At 39.8% G+C, this 20,075-nt stretch overlaps 3 protein-coding genes across 3 annotated transcripts in view; 1 reads left to right on the plus strand and 2 right to left on the minus strand.

Annotated features, from left to right (window-relative positions):
• The window catches only part of focad (focadhesin), a 48,988-nt gene extending 47,353 nt beyond the window's left edge, over nt 1–1,635 (plus strand). The window contains exon 44 of the mRNA XM_057855575.1: nt 1,483–1,635. Within this exon, the coding sequence (XP_057711558.1) occupies nt 1,483–1,556 (74 nt within the window). The 3' untranslated portion in view covers nt 1,557–1,635. The remainder of the gene's footprint in view (nt 1–1,482) is intronic.
• On the minus strand, nt 1,544–5,211 carry hacd4 (3-hydroxyacyl-CoA dehydratase 4). Its single transcript, XM_057855577.1, has 8 exons — nt 5,111–5,211; nt 4,692–4,890; nt 4,500–4,606; nt 4,315–4,442; nt 4,139–4,248; nt 3,972–4,078; nt 3,782–3,910; nt 1,544–1,752 (listed from the first exon to the last, which is right to left on the minus strand). Coding segments are annotated over exons 2-8 (666 nt in total). The 5' UTR covers nt 4,694–4,890; nt 5,111–5,211; the 3' UTR covers nt 1,544–1,669.
• A 5,343-nt stretch (nt 5,212–10,554) lies between these two features.
• Nucleotides 10,555–19,999, minus strand: si:dkey-219e21.2 (E3 ubiquitin-protein ligase TRIM21). Its single transcript, XM_057856260.1, has 10 exons — nt 19,783–19,999; nt 19,676–19,718; nt 19,461–19,615; nt 19,291–19,395; nt 18,729–18,857; nt 15,628–15,756; nt 15,413–15,541; nt 14,841–14,919; nt 14,740–14,766; nt 10,555–11,601 (listed from the first exon to the last, which is right to left on the minus strand). The coding sequence occupies exons 2-10, from the start codon at nt 19,707–19,709 to the stop codon at nt 11,078–11,080; spliced, it is 1,311 nt and encodes a 436-aa protein (XP_057712243.1). The 5' UTR covers nt 19,710–19,718; nt 19,783–19,999; the 3' UTR covers nt 10,555–11,077.
• Nucleotides 20,000–20,075: the final 76 nt, after the last annotated feature.

Raw genomic sequence — 20,075 nt, forward strand, 5'->3', positions numbered from 1 at the left:
TAATTACGATTAATTAATTTTTAAGCTGTGATTAACTCGATTAAAAATTGTAATCGTTTGACAGCCCTAATATATATATATTTTAAAATTAAATCGTTTTCTAATTGTATTTAACGTTACAGACAAAATGTCTTACACTCATCCAGAGTCTTTAGTTTTGGCTTAAAATAGGGCTATCAAATTTATCGCGTAACGGCGGTAATTAATTTTTTATAAATTAATCACATTAAAATTAGGGCTGTCAAACGATTAAAATTTTTAATCGAGTAAAAATATTGGACAGGCCTTTTTTAAATATATATATATATATATATATATATATATATATTTTTTTTTTTTTATTAAATCGTTTTCTAATTGTATTTAATGTTACAGACAAAATGTCTTACACTCATCCAGAGTCTTTAGTTTTGGCTTAAAATAAGGCTATCAAATTTATCGTGTAACGGCGGTAATTAATTTTTAAAAAATTAATCACGTTAAAATTAGGGCTGTCAAACGATTAAAATTTTTAATCTAGTTAATTACAGCTTAAAAATTAATTAATCGCAATTCAAATCATCTATAAAATATGCCATATTTTTCTGTAAATTATTGTTGGAATGGAAAGATTAAGACACAAGATGGATATATAAATTCAACATACGGTACATAAGGACTGTATTTGTTTATTATAACAATAAATCAACAAGATGGCATTCACATTATTAACATTCTGTTAAAGCGATCCATGGATAGAAAGACTTGAAGTTCTTAAAAGAAAAATGTTAGTACAAGTTACAGAAATTTTATATTAAAATCCCTCTTAATGTTTTTGTTTTAATAAAATTTGTAAAAATTTCAATCAAAAAATAAACTAGTAGCCCGCCATTCTTGATGTCAATAATTACTTACACAATGCTCATGGGTGCTGAAGCCTATAAAATCAGTCGCACCCAAGCGCCAGCAGAGGGTGGCAAAACTCCATAAAACACAACAAGTGAGCGTTTCACTGTGCTGTCATTTAAATCTTAATTTTTAAAGCTGTAATTAACTCAAAACTTTTAATCATTTGACAGCCCTAGTCTTTACCATCGTGGTGTTTGGAGTGTGACTGACTGAGATGTGGACAGGTGTCTTTTATACCGATAATGAGTTAAAACAGGTGCCATTAAGACAGGTAACGAGTGTAGCCTCGTTAGAAGAAGTTAGACCTCTTTGACAGCCAGAAATCTTGTTTGTTTGTAGGTGACCAAATACTTATTTTCCACTCTAATTTGGAAATAAATTCTTTAAAAATCAAACAATGTGATTTTCTGTTTTTTTCCCCCACATTCTGTCTCTCATGGTTGAGGTTTACCCATGTTGACAATTACAGGCCTCTCTAATCTTTTCACAAGTAGGAGAACTTGCACAATTGGTGGTTGACTAAATACTTATTTGCCCCACTGTAAATGATTCAGAGTCGATTCGAGATTCTAAGTTGTTCTCTTGTCCTTTCAGTGGCTCTGCTGGCCTTGCGCTCTTCGCCTGAGTTCAAGAAGAAATCAGTGTGGACAAGAGCGTACGGCTGGTAGTTGTCCGAGATCCTATCGCAGGCTAACGTGACAAACCTTTGCATCCTGACTGAACATTTTCATTTCAAATAAATTACTTTGCGACAAGATGTTGTTACTGTGTTTTATTTGCCTCATTTCTTCTTGATCTTCTTGGCCCACCTCTCCATCTGATGTCTTCTCTCTATCAGCGACTGCCACACTGTGAGCGTCCCGCCTGAGAACGCAAAAACAATATTTTTAGGGCCCGAGCACTAAGCGTGCGAAGGCCCTATTGTTTTGCAAAGGATTTTTTTTTTTTTTTTCAGGGCAAATGAAAACGGCCAATTTGGAGGCCTGAACATGCACGAAAAGTCACCAAAATTTGCACATACGTGCGGAAAATTGTACATTTCGATAATTTTGCAACGTTGCAAAAAAATCTAACAAAATGGCCGAGTGGCGCCCCCTTGAAATTTTAAAATTGGCCTATAACATTAGGGTCTGTCAGCGTAGAGCGACAAAATTTGGGGAGTCTATACCTTGTCCAAAACCGCTCCAAAAAAGCATTTACACCCATATTCCAAACCCAACAGGAAATCGGATTATTTTGGATCGAATATGAAATTTTTATCGATTTACAGGGTGCACATTTGAGACCTTTTCGCCGAGGGAGTTAGTTGGATCATCTTCAAAATTGGTGAGACTGTTCAGGAGACATACGAGATCTTAAGTTTTTAAAATGGTGCGTTTTCATTCACGGGTCTGACCTGGGCGTGGTGCCAAAGTTGGCCATTTTTTCGGCAAAATGACAAATTCAGTATATGACTAATAGTTCCTTGACACAACGTTCAATCTTTTTCATATCTGGCATGTATGTGCGACATCCCACCCTTAACACGAGTGCATTTAAATATTACCCATTAGGCCTAGCGCCCCCTAGTGAGAATAGGAAATGCCTTTTTTTACGAGACAGGTTCCTCCTCCAAGGGAAAAAATTCTGTTGACCTCAAACCTGTTTCAGGGGAGCCTCAAGACATGTGTTCAGGTGCCTGATGAAAAATATTGAGGTTTCGTTGAAGCGGAGAGGTCCAAACTGGAAGTGAAAATGACCGTCAACAATTTGTCTTGCCAAAAACTTTGAACAGTCATAACTCGGCAGATTTACAACATATCTTCGCCAAACTTCCCGTGTTTGTTGAGAGTCATATCCTGAAGGTTCTTGTAGGGGTCATTTGCATCAACTCTACAGTGCCAACTAGTGGCGACAGAAATAAGTTTTGAAAAAGGCCTTTCCTATTGGGTTTTTTCAACATAGAGCGAGGAAATTTGGGGAGTAGATACCTTATGCAAAACTGCTCCAAAAAGTCTCTTGCACCCATATTCCAAATCCTACAGGAAATCAGGTATTTTGGATCGAATGTGAAATTTTCATGGGTTCACAGTAGGAGTTTACATTTGGAGGCTTGAATATGCACAAAAACCCACCAAAATTTGCACATACATGCGGCTTTGGATAACGTTCGATAATCTTGCAATGTTACGAAAAAAATGTAACAAAATGGCTCAGTGGCGCCCCCTTGAATTTTTCAAAAAGGCCTCTCCATTTTGGTTTTTTCAACATAGAGTGATGAAATTCGGAGAGTCAAAACCTTGTGCAAAACTGCTCCAAAAAGTCTCTTGCACACACATTCCAAATCCTACAGGAAATACGTATTTGGGATTGAATGTGAAATTTTTATCGATTTACAGTGTGCACATTTGAGACCTTGGCATGGAGGGAACTAGTTTGATCATCCTCAAAATTGGCGAGACTGTTCATGAGACAAATGAAATCTTAATTTATCAAAATGGTGTGTTTTCATTCACGGGCCTGACCTAGGCGAAAGTCGTCCATTTTTTCGGCTAAACGACAAATTTGGATAATGACTGATAACTCCCTCATACAACGTTCAATCTCTTTTAAATCTGGCATGTGTGTGAGGTATCCCAGCCTGAACAGGACTGGATTGAAATATTACCAATTGTGCCTGGCGCCTCCTAGTGGGAACAGGAAATGACTGTCATCATTTTCTCTCTCCACATATTTTGAACAGTGATAACTTGGGAGATGTAGAGGGGGGCTGTCTGCCACCCCCCCGACCTGCATGCCGTCCGAGTTTGCGTGGCGTCCGAGTTGCGCCAAACTGCGAGGGCTCGTTCAGTCCTGCTTGCAGGCCTAGTTTTGATTTGTTTTCGGACTTACTTTGACCAAAAATCTGTCTTACCCAAAGCGAGGAGAGGCAACAAAATCACAAGGGCTAGCGGGCTCCCGCTTGAGGATGCTGAAGCTGTCGCGTTCCTCACGTGGGATGCTTCCAGCTCTAGGTAGTGCGTCGCTTGGGATATCGTGAGCCCTAGATGGGAAAAAAAAAAGTTTCGTCGGACTGTTTTTAGAGCTGTAGAAGTGTAATTCACCTTCTGTGATGACGGACAGGACGTAGATGGGGATCCACAGAGTGTAACGGACCCACAGCATGCAAGACGATGGCGTGTCCATCACGCACATCACTTCATGGGGGTACCTAAGACCAAAACCAGATGAGCGCAGGCTAGCAATTTGGTAGTTTAATGATGTTATGCACCTCAGCAAGTCCAAGATGTTCCAGAAGAAGAGTTGCAAGCACACCACCGGTTTACTCTGCACTTCCTCTGCCAGGATGAGGACCAAAAGAAGGAGGTTCTTCTCCAAAACCTGAGCAAAAGTTGACTTTCAGCCCTGCTCAAAGCACGTCCAGGCACATCAAACGCTGACTCGTACTTGGATGAAACGCGGCAGCAGCAGCGCCTTCTCGATCCCGTCGGCAATGTGGAAAAGCTCCAAGACCGCGAGCAGCTGGCACAGACTCATGACCAAGCCGATGGAATGAAACGTGTCTGCTAGCGCATCTGGAAAAATACAACTCTAGTTGCGACGCTTCCCTTTAAATACATGAAGAAGCTCACCTTGTCCGAAGGTGAGGAACCGGACCACAGTGTTGGTCAGAATCCACGTGTGTCCGCAAAACTGGAACAGGTTGTAGGAGAAAATGTAAACCAGCCTGATGCTTAGCCTTAATGAGAAAAAAATATGTCAAGGATTTCACAATACTTGCGAGCGATACAACGAAACACATCGACCATAAATCGTTAACTTACATTGTTTCTTGTTCCTCTGCTTGACAAATGAGTCTAAAATAAAACAACTTTCCTGTCAAACTTCTCGTCTCGCTCTTCTTTTTGGCTTTTGGCGGCTGCCTCAACAGCAGAAACAGGAAAAGAGCTGTAACGTTTGCTCAGCTGCACTTCCTCAGCCTGATTATTTGACTGTATTAACCACATGCATGCAAGGGGAAACCTGATTGGAACAGACATTGCTCATTTAATTTACATCATCACTGATAGACACCCATAGGAAATTCTCTATTCACTCCAACTGATCTACAACAATCTCCATTGGTGGACCCACAAATTTTTTTTTATTTATTTTCATTTCTTCTAAGTGACCAATCAACTGAAACTGACCCAAAATCAACAAAAAGTGACCCGGAATTGCCGCAAAATCAAAAGCAAATGACCTTTAACTACCCCGTGACCGCCGTGAAAGCATTTCCACGCAATATCATCCAAAACTAGGAACTGAAATTTCTGGAGAAATTGCGATGGGGTTTTGCTGTGGTAGATACAGATCGATCAGGTCACTTCCTGTAAATCTGGGGACACGTCCTGTTGATATCATGTAATTTCCTGTTTAATTGAGGACATTTCAGCGACATTTCCTGTTGCAAAGCTGTCAATGGCATGGATTTACATGGAGGGCAGTTGAATGTCAGTGGGCTCTAATGGCAATTTTTTTGTTCCAAAATAACAACCACATAGGTTTTTTTGCCATTGAAAATGAATGGGAAATTTGGACGTACATGGCCGTCAGTGGAATGGACGTGCATGGCTGTCAATGGGCAGTGGCGCCTCCAGAAATTTTTCATAGGGGTGGCCAGATGGGGCCACTGAAAATCTTGGGGTGGCCAAAACTAAAAGCCATCATTTCAGGTTTTCATTATTATATTGCAGTAAAAAGGTCAGGGGAAAACTACCAGAAAGACTTAAGGACACGGCTACTGATATACTTTGGTGTAGTGTGTAATATTTGATGTTACTAATGGTTTAATGTGCATAGTCCATAACTGTCCAGTCAACATTTTGAGTTCCACAACAATTCTGTTTTATTGTGTTACGTATATATTAGGCATAAAGTGTACATTTAACTAGGGCTGTCAAACGATTAAAAATTTTAATAAAATTAATTAATCGTAATTGATCGCAATTCAAACCATCTCTAAAATATATTATATAAATATATTTTTCTGTAAATTATTGTTGGAATGGAAAGATGAGACGGATATATACAGTACATTCAACATACTGTACACAAGTATTGTATTTGTTTATTATAACAATAAATCCACAAGATGGCATTAACTTTATTAACATTTTTTCTGTGAAAGGGATTCACGGATAGAAAGACTTGTAATTCTTAAAGGATAAATGTGAGTTTGTATATTGTGACTAAATATTGGGTGTTAAGAAAAAGATCAACTCCTGTCATTCTTCCCCACGTTGCTTCCCACAATATTTATAGTTGCTGTGGGAGAAATGACAAAGCTTTTGCCAATTAAAAGCACAGCCCCAATGAATGCTTGTATCTACTCCCCTCTGCCTCTTATCTCTGTATATACTGTAAGTAAAACGACGCCATTGTAGGCTGTTTGCGGCAATGCATGAATGAGTCGTACCGCGAATGCGTTAATTGCGATAAATATTTTCACGTGATTAATTTTTTAAAAAATAATTAGCGCCCGTTAACGTGATGAATTTGACAGCCCTACATTTAACAAAACAAAATAAATGCATTCATTTGGGAAGAAATGCATAGCTGATGCTACAACAATCTAACGATATACTGGCAAGCGGGGTGGCCAGTGGGGTGGCCAACCAATTTATAGGGGTGGCCACAGCCACCCCTGGCCACCCCCTGGTGGCGCCAATGTCAATGGGATCGACTTACTTGGGGTGCCAGATAAAGTCAATGGGCTCTTATGGCACGTTTTTGGTAAAAAATCACAATCACACAGGTTTTTCTACCATTGAAAATAAATGGGTGGCCGTCAATGGAATGGACGTGCATGACTGTCAATGGGATCAACTTACTTGGGCGCCAATTGAATGTCAATGGCTCTAATGGGAAGTTTTGGGTCAAAAATCACAACCACATAGGTTTTTCTGCCATTGAAAATGAATGGGAAATTTGGACGTACATGGCCGTCAATGGAATGGACTTACATGGCCGTCAATGGAATGGACGTTCATGGCTGTCAATGGCATGGACTTACATGGGTGCCAGTTGAAGTCAATTGGCTCTAATGGTATGTTTTTGGTCAAACATCACAAACACACTGGTTTTTCTGCCATTGAAAATGAATGGGAAATTTGGACGTACATGGCCGTCAATGGAATGGACGTGCATGGCTGTCAATGGGATCGAGTTACTTGGGGTGCCAGTAGAAGTCAGTGGGCTCTAATGGCAAGTTTTGGGTCAAAAATCACAACCACATAGGTTTTTCACCCATTAAAATGAATGGAAAATTTGGACATACATGGCTGTCAATGAAGCGGACGTGCATGGCTGTCAATGGGATCGAGTTACTTGGGGTGCCCGTTGAAGTCAATGGGCTCTAAAGCACGTTTTTGGTTAAAAAAAAAAAAAAAAAAAATCACAACCACACAGGTAATCACAACCACACAGGTTTTTCTGCCAATGAAAATGAATGGAAAATTTGGACGTACATGGCCGTCAATGGAATGGACGTTCATGGTTATCAATGGCATGGACTTACATTGGTTCCAGTTGAAGTCAATGGGCTCTTATGGTACGTTTTTGGTAAGAAATCACAACCACACAGGTTTATTCTGCCATTGAAAATGAATGGGAAATTTGGACATACATGGCCGTCAATGAAATGGACATGCATGGCTGTCAATGGGATCGACATACTTGAGCGCCAGTTGAATGTCATTGGGCTGTCATGGAAATGGTCAAAAATTACAATGACCTGTGTTTTCCTTCCATTGAAAATAAATGGGAAATTTGGACGTACATGGCTGTCAATGCAATGGACGTGCATGCTTGTCAATGGCATGGACTTACATGGGTGCCAGTTAAATGCCAATGGCATGCACTTACATGGGTGCCAGTTGAAGTCAATTGGCTCTAATGGCATGTTTTTGGTCAAAAATCACAAACACACGGGTTTTTCTGCCATTGAAAATGAATAGGAAATTTGGATGTACATGGCCGTCAATGGAATGGACGTGCATGGCTGTCAATGGGATCAACTGACTTGGGCGCCAGTTGAATGTCAATGGCATGGACTTAATGGGTGCCAGTTGAATGTCATCGGGCTCTAATGGTCAGTTTTGGGTGAAAAATTACAACCACACAGGTTTTTCTACCATTGAAAATGAATGGGAAATTTGGACGCACGTGGCCGTCAATGGAATGGACGTTCATGGCTGTCAATGGCATGGACTTACATGGGTTCCAGTTGAATGTCAATAGCATGCACTTACATGGGTGCCAGCTAAAGTCAATTAGCTCTAATGGCATGTTTTTGGTCAAAAATGACAATCGCATAGGTTTTTCTGCCATTGAAAATGAATGGGAAATTTGGACGTACATGGCCGTCAATGGAAAGGACGTTCATAGCTGTCAATGGGATCGACTTACTTGGGTTGTAAGTTCAAGTCAATGGGCTCTAATGGCACATTTTTGGTAAAAAAAATCACAACCACACTGGTTTTTCTGCCATTGAAAATGAATGGGAAATTTGGACGTACATGGCCGTCAGTGAAATGGACGTACATTACTGTCAATGGGATCAACTTACTTGGGCGCCAGTTGAATGTCAATGGGCTCTAATGGTCAGTTTTTGGTCAAAAATCACAACAACATAGGTTTTTCTGCCATTGAAAATGAATGGGAAATTTGGACGTACATGGCCGTCAATGGAATGGACGTGCATGGCTGTCTATGGGATCAATTTACTTGGGCGCCAGTTGAATGTCAATGGGCTTTAATGGTCAGTTTTTGGTCAAAAATCACAACCACATAGGTTTTTTAGCCATTGAAAATGAATGGGAAATTTGGACGTACATGGCCGTCAATGGAATGGACGTGCATGGCTGTCTATGGGTTCAACTTATTTGGCTGCCAGTTGAATGTTAATGGGCTCTAATGGCAATTTTTTGGTAAAAAATAACAACCACATAGGTTTTTTTGCCATTGAAAGTGGGAAATTTGGACGTACATGGTTGTCTATGGGATCAACTTATTTGGCTGCCAGTTGAATGTCAATAGGCTCTAATGGCAAGTTTTTCGTCAAAAATCACAACCACACAGGTTTCTCTGCCATTGTAAATGAATGGGAAATTTGGACGTACATGGCCGTCAATGGAATGGACGTGCATGGCTGTCAATGGGGTCAACTTTCTTGGGCACCAGTTGAACGTCAATGGGCTCTAATGGCAAGTTTTTGGTCAAAAATCACAATCACATAGGTTTTCTGCCATTTAAAATAAATGGGAAATTTGGACGTACATGGCCGTCAATGCAATGGACGTGCATGGCTGTCAATGGAATGGACGTTCATGGCTGTCAATGGCATGCACTTACATGGGTGCCAGTTGAAGTCAATTGGCTCTAATGGCATGTTTTGGTCAAAATCACAAACACATAGGTTTTTCTGCCATTGAAAGTGAAAGGGAAATTGGGATGTACATGGCCGTCAATGGAATGGAAATGCATAGCTGTCACTGAGATCTACTCACTTGGAGTGCCAATTGAATTCAATGGGCTCTAATGGCACGTTTTTTGTCAAAAATCACAACCACATAGGTTTTTTCTGCCATTGAAAATGAATGGGAAATTTGGACGTACATGGCCGTCAATGGAATGGACATGAATGGTTGTCAATGGGATCGACTTACTTGGGGTGTCAGTTGAATGTCAATGGGCTCTAATGGCAAGTTTTGGGTGAAAAATCCCAACCACATAGGTTTTTCTGCCATTGAAAATAAATGGGAAATTTGGACATACATGGCCGTCAATGGAATGGACGTGCATGGCTGTCAATGGCATGGACTTAAATTGGTGCCAGTTGAAGTCAATGGGCTGTAATGGTACGTTTTTGGTAAGAAATCACAACCACACAGGTTTATTTGGCCATTGAAAATGAATGGGAAATTTGGACGTACATGGCCGTCAATGGAATGGACGTGCATGGCTGTCAATGGGATTAACTGACTTGGGTGCCAATTGAATGTCAATTGGCTGTAATGGCAAGTTTTGGGTCAAAAAGCACAACCACATAGGTTTTTTTTGCAATTGAAAATGAATGGGACATTTGGACGTACATGGCTGTCAATGGAATGGACGTGTATGACTGTCAATGGGATCGACTTACTTGGGCGCCAGTTGAATGTCAACGACATGGATTTACACGAGTGCCAGTTGAAATCAATGGGCTCTAATGATAAGTTTTTGGTCAGAAATCACAACCACACAGGTTTATTCTGCCATTAAAAATGAATGGGAAATTTGGACGTACATGGCCGTCAATGGAATGGAAACGTATGACTGTCAATGGGATCGACTTACTTGAGCGCCAGTTGAATGTCAATGGGCCCTTTAGACCTTAGGACCTTTGTTTTCCTTCCATTGAAAATAAATGGGAAATTTGGACGTACATAGCTGTCATTGGTATTCCATTAAAAATGAATAAGACAGATTTTCGCAAATTCTGCATACAACTTTTATGTCACATACTGTCCTGGAATTTTTTATGTGTAAGTTATGTGATTTGGTCAAAAATTGGAGGACACATAGCGTTTTGAAGTTTTTTTTGTTATTAGATTTTCCAGATAATTACTGAAAAAAAAAAAAAAAAAAAAACAATTTTGACCTCAGTATATTTATTGACAATTAAATAATATACAATAGCAATGCAGCAATGTGGGCTACTTGAAATAATCACATTTTATATTCATTCAAACAACAGTCTTGATACATAAATACATTTATAGATATTGCACTCTTGTCAGGTGGGCAAATTAGGCTTTTTTTTTTTCCAACAAAAAAAAAAAACTACCAAAAAATGTCACCAAATAACACAACACAATTATTTTCACAAAATCTGTACATGATAAAGTGCGCGTGTGTACCATATGTCCAGGCTTGTGATGGGAATCAATTGCAGGTGAAAGATTATGTCGTACACATGAATATATAATATATAAAGTGTGTTAATTATGGATATCTATTGACAATTTGGCTGAATAAAAAAAGATTGGTTCTGAAATAGCGGTCCAAGGTTCCCCTGATGATCCGTGAGCTGCGGCTTGTTGGTTTGCGGAATAACTAATTGTGTTTTGTTTTTGTTTTTTTTGTTTTTTTGCTTATAAAGTGCATACCCACATTCAAAATGTTTGGTTTAGATACTGCGCGGCGGCATAATGGTCATAAGAGTGCGGCCGTCTAGCGGTGTGAACAGCGGGTACACTTTCCCTTTGAAGGCGCCCGTGAAGGTGTAGATGTGCGTTTTGCTTTCGGCGTTGTAGAAGGACACCTGACCCTCTTCGTAGTCTAGGAAGATCCCCATCCGACGCGGCACCAGGCCGGCGGGTAGCGGCGTCTCAGGCTTGGTGCAGGCGTAGAACTGGTGCGTGGAGCGCCACAAGCACCAGTAACCCGTCTTGGGGTTCATGGGGAAGCGACCGTGACGTTGGGAGTTGACGGTGGTGAGCCCTACTCGCCAGTACCCGCTGTTGGCGATGTCCACCTCCCAGTAGTGGCGACCCCGGTTGTAGCCCTCCCAGGCCAGCACGCATTGCCAGCTATCGAAGCGCTGCGAGGTGTGCGGCAGCTCGACCTGGCGCAGGCCCTCCTGGACTTGCCGCTGGTCCTCGGACAGAGTCAGCCAAGGGTGGTTGGTTTTCGGATCCAGAAGCACATCAGCTGTTACAAAACAAGACAAAAGTTCACTACATACAGTATTTAATCAACCACCAATTGTGCAAGTTCTCCTACTTGTAAAGATTAGAGAGGCCTGTAATTGTCAACATGTGTAAACCTCAACCATGAGAAACAGAAAATCACATTGTTTGATTTTTAAAGAATTTATTTCCAAATTAGAGTGGGAAAATAAGTATTTGGTCACCTACAAACAAGCAAGATTTCTGGCTGTCAAAGAGGTCTAACTTCTTCTAGCGAGGCTCCATCTGTATTAATGGCACCTGTTTTAACTCATTATCGGTATAAAAGACACCTGTCCACAACCTCAGTCAGTCACACTCCAAACTCCACTATGGCCAAGAACAAAGAGCTGTCAAATTGTAGACCTGCACCAGGCTGGGAAGACTGAATCTGCAATTGGTAAAACGCTTGGTGGAAAGAAATCAACTGTAGGAGCAACTATTAGTAGAGATGTCCCGATCACGTCATTTTCAAAGTTTCGGAATCGGCAAAAAAATATTGGACATGCCTTTTTTTAATATATATATATTAGTGTTGCACCGATACCATTTTTTGGCCCCGATACCGATACCGATACCTGGCTGTGCAGTATCGGCCGATACCGATACCATACCGATACCACCCCGATTATATTTGTTTTTTCTTAATTTTTTTCTTTTTTTCCAAAGAGCTACATTATTGGATGTGAAATCATTGCTGTCAAGGCTTTGTCAGGCTGTTGCTTACTTTTGCAAAATAGGAAAAAGTACACTAAACCCTAGTAGACAATAGTTGAATAAACCTTCCGCTCTCAAAGGCCAAAATAGTGCTAAATTTGTGAAATTAATAAAACATGTATAATACTAGCCCAACAGTAAGAAAGTAAAAATAAATTCATAATAATAAACTCTGAATGAACTGAATAAACTTTTTTAAACCTCTCAAAGTCCAAACAGTGCAACTTTCATGAAATTATTGTCACATTCTGCTGCTGGTTAGATTGTGTTTTGTTGCTGGGCGTGGGGGCGTGGCACTTGAATCCAATGCAGGCTCATCAACGCAGTATTTAAGCACGGGTGATCTCAGAGAAGGCTGCCGAGATATTTGCCTTGCTGATCGCTATTTGACATCTGGCACAATAATCTCGCTACATTTGCTTGTTATGCCCCTGCATTGGGTTTTTCTGTTAGTGTGCTGCTCTCGTTTGTAACCGCTGCCTATCGTCTTAGTTTGTCCGTCGACCTGCTGTCACGGACTCCTTTTGTTATTTCTACTGTCCGCGATCGCGTGTTATTTTTTTGTTTGCAATCAATAAACCCTTTTATAAATCCCCCGCTTGTTGTCTGCTTCGAGGTTCAACCTTGTTTCCGCATTTGCGGACGCTAACAATTATAAGTAATAATAATTGACCACAGCATCCCGTTTCGGGCCGGATGTTGTAAGTATGGTTGTTGTAAAGAATGTACATATTATGTTAGTAAGCGAAATGTTCTATTTTTTGTATGAGACGCTTTTTGTTTATGTTTAGTGAACCTGTATAGCGTGCTAAGCTAACGTTGTTGCTAATGCAATGCTTGTGTACTTTTTTTTTGTAGTTTCACTACGGTCCAAAGAGGACAGTGGTTTGAGGCCATTTTATTAATAAATCAGATGAAAAAGGAAGAAGTCTGATTATTAAGGCGTCGTTCACTAGCTGTCTAGCTTTGGAAAAAGTAGACGCTTCGGAGTGAGGACAGCATAGACAGATTTAAATGACAGTAGAGTGAAATGCCCACTACAGTCCTTATGTACCGTATGTTGAATGTATATATCCATCTTGTGTCTTATCTTTCCATTCCAACAAATTATTTTACAGAATATACATATAATACACAGAAAAATATGGCATATTTTATAGATGGTTTGAATTGCGATTATTTGCGATTAATTACGATTAATTAATTTTTAAGCTGTAATTAACTCGATTAAAAATTTTAATCGTTTGACAGCCCTAGTTTTACTATAAAATTTCTTTAAATTGTACTAATTTTTTTCTTTTAAGAACTACAAGTCTTTCTATCCATGGATCGCTTTAACAGAATGTTAATAATGTGAATGCCATCTTGTTGATTTATTGTTATAATAAACAAATACAGTCCTTATGTACCGTATGTTGAATGTATATATCCATCTTGTTTTGTCTTTCCATTCCAAAAATAATTTACAGAAAAATATGGCATATTCTATAGACGGTTTGAATTGCGATTAATTGCGATTAATTACGATTAATTAATTTTTAAGCTGTAATTAACTTGATTTAAAAATTTTAATCGTTTGACAGCCCTAATATATATATATTAAAAAAAGGCATGTCCGATATTTTTTTGCCGATTCCGCTACTTTGAAAATGACGTGATCGGACCCGATCGATCGGCATCTCTAGTAAGAAGCATTTCAAGGTCCTGGAGTGGCCTAGCCAGTCTCCAGATCTCAACCCCATAGAAAATCTGTGGAGGGAGTTGAAAGACCGTGTTGCCCAACGACAGCCCCAAAACATCACTGCTCTAGAGGAGATCTGCATGGAGGAATGGGCCAAAATACCAGCAACAGTGTGTGAAAAGCTTGTGAAGAGTTACAGAAAACGTTATTGCCAACAAAGGGTACATAACAAAGTATTGAGATAAACTTTTGGTATTGACCAAATACATATTTCCACCATGATTTGCAAATAAAGTGTGACTGACTGAGGTTGTGGACAGGTGTGGAGTGTGACTGACTGAAGTTGTGGACAGGTGCCTTTTATACCAATAATGAGTTAAAACAGGTGCCATTAATACAGATAACGAGTTGAGCCTCGTTAGACCTCGTTAGAAGAAGTTAGACCTCTTTGACAAGCAGAAATCTTGCTTGTTTGTAGGTGACCAAATACTTATTTTCCACTCTAAATTTGGACTTTAAAAATCAAACAACGTGATTTTCAGGTTTTTTTTCCATATTCTGTCTCTCATGGTTGAGGTTTAACCATGTTGACAATTACAGGCCTCTCCAATATTTTCAAGTGGGGGAATTTGCACAATTAGTGCTTGACTAAATACTTATTTCCCCCATTGTAACACTCGGATGTCATCAGAGATTAGCTTGATTAGTTATCACGTGACTCACCTTCGGCGCAGCGGATCCAATCCCAAACTGCAAACAGACAAGTCACCTAGTGATTCTCCAGATTCTCGTATTATATAAGAAGCAGTTCAAAAAAATCCTACCTGAGTTGGGGATGTATTTGGACGATCCCGGTTTCCATGTACGCTGCTTTGCCGACAACCACAACTGCGGCATCATGCCCTAAAACAAATTCAGGCAAGTCATGCTACCGTTTCCCAACAAAACTGTGAATCTTTGACCTGCGTTATCAAAAAAAATTTACAAGACCAATAAAAGTTCAAAGTATTGTGACCATTAACATCAAAGCAAAACTGAAATTCCCCACCATAAATGACATGGACCAACTGTCTGTAAATTAGCGCTAACTTAAAGTGCTAGCTTAAGTGCTAAATTAACGTCCCAAAAATTTGCCAGCTTGTTCTCCTACGGGTATTTCCAAGCTTCAAATGTGTCATCCACGCATTGATTCATCGGCAATAAAACACAACTGTGTCGTAGGTTATCTGTGCTTATATAATCGAAGTGACCCAACTCATTTATTGCGCTACCACACGCAAACGCCTTATCAGCTAGCTTTACGACGCTGAACCCTATGCTACCTTTTCACTCTTTAACCAACCGACTCTCAACAAACTGACCTTATTTTTTCATTTGTTTTAAACTCTTGACTCACCGCGCTGTCTTCCTTCAGGAGGGACCAGGTGATGAACTCCAGAAGAGGCAGCATGACGCCAAGTCGCTTCTTCTTGATGCCTAGCAGACGTAGAACTTTACCCAACTCTTCGCTCTGGACCCCGCAGCTCTGAAAAGAAAATTAAAAAGTGGAGAACAGAGTTATTGGCATAATTCGAGATGAAGAACTAAAGTGGTTTTGAAGGAGTTTCTGACCTCAGAAACCGTCTGAACCTCCTTGGCCCACTCCATCACCCTCATTTGCGCATCCTCGTTGGTATCCAAGTCCTTCTTGTGTTCTTGTGTGTCTTCACGGTCTTGTTTCCAGGGATTCCCCTCCAGAAACTAAGGGACACATGAAACTAGCTGAGGACGCTAATCTACAGTTAGGCAAATAAGTATTTAGTCAACCACTAATTGTGCAAGTTCTCCCACTTGAAAATATTAGAGAGGCCTGATGGAAGGAGATTTTCACTCAAAATCTCTCGATACATGGCCCCATTCATTCTTTCCTTTACACAGATCAGTCGTCCTGGTCCCTTTGCAGAAAAACAGCCCAAAGCATGATGTTTCCACCCCCATGCTTCACAGTGGGTATGGTGTTCTTCGGATGCAATTCAGTATTCTTTCTCCTCCAAACACGGGAACCTGTATTTCTACTAGAGATGTCCCGATCGTTCGGGATGATCACGTCATTTTCAAAGTATCGGAATCGGCAAAAAAATATCGGACATGCCTTTTTTGAATATATATATATATATATATATATTACGGCTGTCAAAATTATCGCGTTAACGGGCGTTAATTAATTTTTTAAATTAATCACGTTAAAATATTTGACGCAATTAACGCATGCAATGAATGACCCGCTGGCATATTGCCTCAAACATTACAATGAGGCCGTTTATGGACATTAAGAGTGAAGAGAATGCCACTGGCCGCTTGGGGGCAGCGCCGTTCCATACTCATGTTATGTCTTCTAAATGTGGGAGAATTAGTAGTTGTGAGACGTTTATGCTGTATTCACAACGCAATGCAAATTGCTATTTGTGCTCCACACATATTTCGGTAAGTTTTCTTTCTTTTAGTGGCAATTATGTGTCTCTTGTTTTATTTTGGGTAAGATATCTAAAGATACTATATGTTATACAGTAAAGGCGAGTGGACACAGGCGTTCTTTGGACCGCGTCGTTTATTGGCATAAGCTTCTCCTTCACGACAAACATAAGTATCGTTTAGTGAAAGCACAACAAAAATAATATTCCTATCTCTCAAAAAAAAAAAAAAAAAAATGTTCACAAAAAGAAAAGCACTTCAGTCTATAGTAATAAGGCCCTATTCTGACACACAGTTAAACAACAATGCAAAATGAACTGGCATTCTATTTTAAAATAGCTATGCAAAATATACGTAAAACTTTTCACTCTATTTTTACTATTGTTATTTTTATTCTTATTATTATTATATTAACTCTACTTTTGATTGAAAATTTTACAAATTGTATTAAAACGAAAACATGAAGAGGGGTTTTAACATAAAATTACTATAACTTGTAACTATAACATTTATCGTTTACGAACTACAAGTCTTTCTATCCATGGATCGCTTTAACACAATGTTAATAATGTTAATGCCATCTTGATTTATTGTTATAATAAACAAATACAGTCCCTATGTACCGTATGTTGAATGTATATATCCGTCTTGTGTCTTATCTTTCCATTCCAACAATAATTTACAGAAAAATATGGCATATTTTAGAAATGGTTTGAATTGCGATTAATTGCGATTAATTACGATTAATTAATTTTTAAGCTGTGATTAACTCGATTAAAAATTTTGATCGTTTGACAGCCCTAATATATATATATTTTAAAATTAAATCGTTTTCTAATTGTATTTAACGTTACAGACAAAATGTCTTACACTCATCCAGAGTCTTTAGTTTTGGCTTAAAATAGGGCTATCAAATTTATCGCGTTAACGGCGGTAATTAATTTTTTAAAAATTAATCACGTTGAAATTAGGGCTGTCAAACGATTAAATTTTTTAATCGAGTTAATTACAGCTTAAAAATAAATTAATCGTAATTAATCGCAATTCAAACCATCTATAAAATATGAATATTTATATCTATAAATATTTTACTGTAAATTATTGTTGGAATGGAAAGATAAGACACAAGATGGACATATAAATTCAACATACGGTACATAAGGACTGTATTTGTTTATTATAACAATAAATCAACAAGATGGCATTAACATTATTAACATTCTGTTAACACGATCCATGGATAGAAAGACTTGTAGTTCTTAAAAGAAAAATGTTAGTACAAGTTATAGAAATTTTATATTAAAACCCCTCTTAATGTTTTTGTTTTAATGAAATTTGTAAAAATTTCAATCAAAAAATAAACTAGTAGCCCGCCATTGTTGATGTCAATAATTACTTACACAATGCTCATGGGTGCTGAAGCCTATAAAATCAGTCGCACCCAAGCGCCAGCAGAAGGTGGCAAAACTCCATAAAACACAACAAGTGAGCGTTTCACTGTACTGTCATTTAAATCTGTTTGAGCAGGGCATCTGCGTTAATTGCATCAAATATTTTAACGTGATTAATTTAAAAAATTAATTAACGCCCGTTAACGCGATAATTTTGACAGACTTAGTTAAAATATTTAATGCAATTAACGCATGCGCTGCACGACCTACTCACGCATTGTCACGTTCAATCTATAATGGCGCCGTTTTACCTATGTATAGAGCTAAAAGGCAGCGTAAAATGAGTAGAGTGAATTTTGGAGCAAAAAAACATGATCGGAACAACCCTAGTTTTCCGTATTGCAGATTCAGTCTTCTAAGCCTGGTGCAGGTTTACAATTTTGTCTCTGGTGTCCTTCGACAGCTCTTTGGTCTTGGCCATAGTGGAGTTTGGAGTGTGACTGACTGAGATTGTGGACAGGTGTCTTTTATACCGATAATGAGTTAAAACAGGTGACATTAATACAGGTAACAAGTGGAGCCTCGTTAGACCTCGTTAGAAGAAGTTAGACCTCTTTAACAGCCAGAAATCTTGCTTTTTTGTTGGTGACCAAATACTTATTTTCCACTCTAATTTGGAAATAAATTCTTTAAAAATCAAACAATGTGATTTTCTGTTTTTTTCCCCACATTCTGTCTGTCATGGTTGAGGTTTACCCATGTTGACAATTATAGGCCTCTCTAATCTTTTCAAGTAGGAGAACTTGCACAATTGGTGGTTGACTAAATACTTATTTGCCCCACTGTATCGAGGCCGGGACGACGCCTGACCTTGTCTACGTGGCGTAGTTCGTCAGCCCACTCGGAGATGAGTTTGCGGCTCTCCTCCAGACTGCGTTCGGTGCGTGAAACGGACTTCTCCGACTTCGGGGGCGCCGCTTCTGGATCCGCTCCGGCATGCTGGGAAAATACGAAACTTGATTCGTCGATTTAAGTGGTCTATTAGAACTCTTCCTTGAGTTCATCACGTGTAGATGCCAAGTCCATTTGAACTTGTAAATGTTCATTAGCTGCCAACTCTCACAGTTCAAATGGATTGGACGTCTATTGTTGTTATTGGCAGGCAATAAATAAATTTGTCATGATTGCTAGGAATGAAGGACTGAAAAACTAGACATGGAGACATAAGGGCAAGTTCAATCCGTTTGATCTCAAATAGGGGTTCGGCACGTAGGAGACAAACAAATCCAAAACTCGGGAACAAAAAACTAAAACATAGTGCGTAATATGCTCGAGTAATGTACGCAGAGGAGACAGGACCAAGGACTAGGGCAAGGCGACAACTAGCTACACCAGATGCGGACACAGAAAGTGAGGGCAGGCAGGTAGGTACCTTGCAAACCTGGTCCACTTGCTCCTTCCAGTGTTGGATGAACTGCACGCACTCCTGTAGGCTGCGCAGGTCCTTCAAGCTGTTCTGGCGAGGCTGTTGCTGGTGCTGGAAACAGAATCGCTGGTCAAAAGCACCTTTTTAAGCTAGAAAGAATAACCTCAATAGCTCACCTGCGAGTGTCCGGTGAGCTTGCCGCTGGTGATGGGCCTGCTCGGGGCCGAGTTGTGGACCTGGATGTCCTCCTCTGGCAAGTTCCAGCGCAGGGCCCCGATGGAGCTACTCTGAGTGGTGCTGTATTCCTGTGCCTTCTTCAGCAAGGTGGCATCTAAAGATCGTAAAATCAGTACCGCAAGAAAGCGAGTCATCTCCGTGCGTGAAAACTTACTTCGGGTTGATTTCAAAATGCTCTTCGGTTCCATAACTCGCTCCTATAGATAAAAACAGTCAATCCATTGGGATTTAGATGACAACTGCCTTTTTTTCAATCCTTACCTAGTGTGGGAGGGAGTGGAGGTGCAGCTCAGCAGGCGGAGACGGCGACTGGTCGACCTCTGCTGCCTGCGTGGTGGTTTTGATGAATCTTTGCTGAACTTTGGACTCTTTATTTAATGGGAGGTGAAACCAGCCTGGCTACCTCGATGCCGCATATCAAGTTTACGAGCACGCCCGGTTAAGAATGATGTTTTACAGCAGCGATAACAAAACCTTGCCTATCTCTGGGCATGACGCACAACCTGAGTTTACAGTCGCTCCATTTGGCCAAGTAATCTTGCAGTATAAATCTG

The sequence above is a fragment of the Corythoichthys intestinalis genome, chromosome 13 (genome assembly GCF_030265065.1).
Source record: "Corythoichthys intestinalis isolate RoL2023-P3 chromosome 13, ASM3026506v1, whole genome shotgun sequence".
NCBI classification, from domain to species: domain Eukaryota; kingdom Metazoa; phylum Chordata; class Actinopteri; order Syngnathiformes; family Syngnathidae; genus Corythoichthys; species Corythoichthys intestinalis.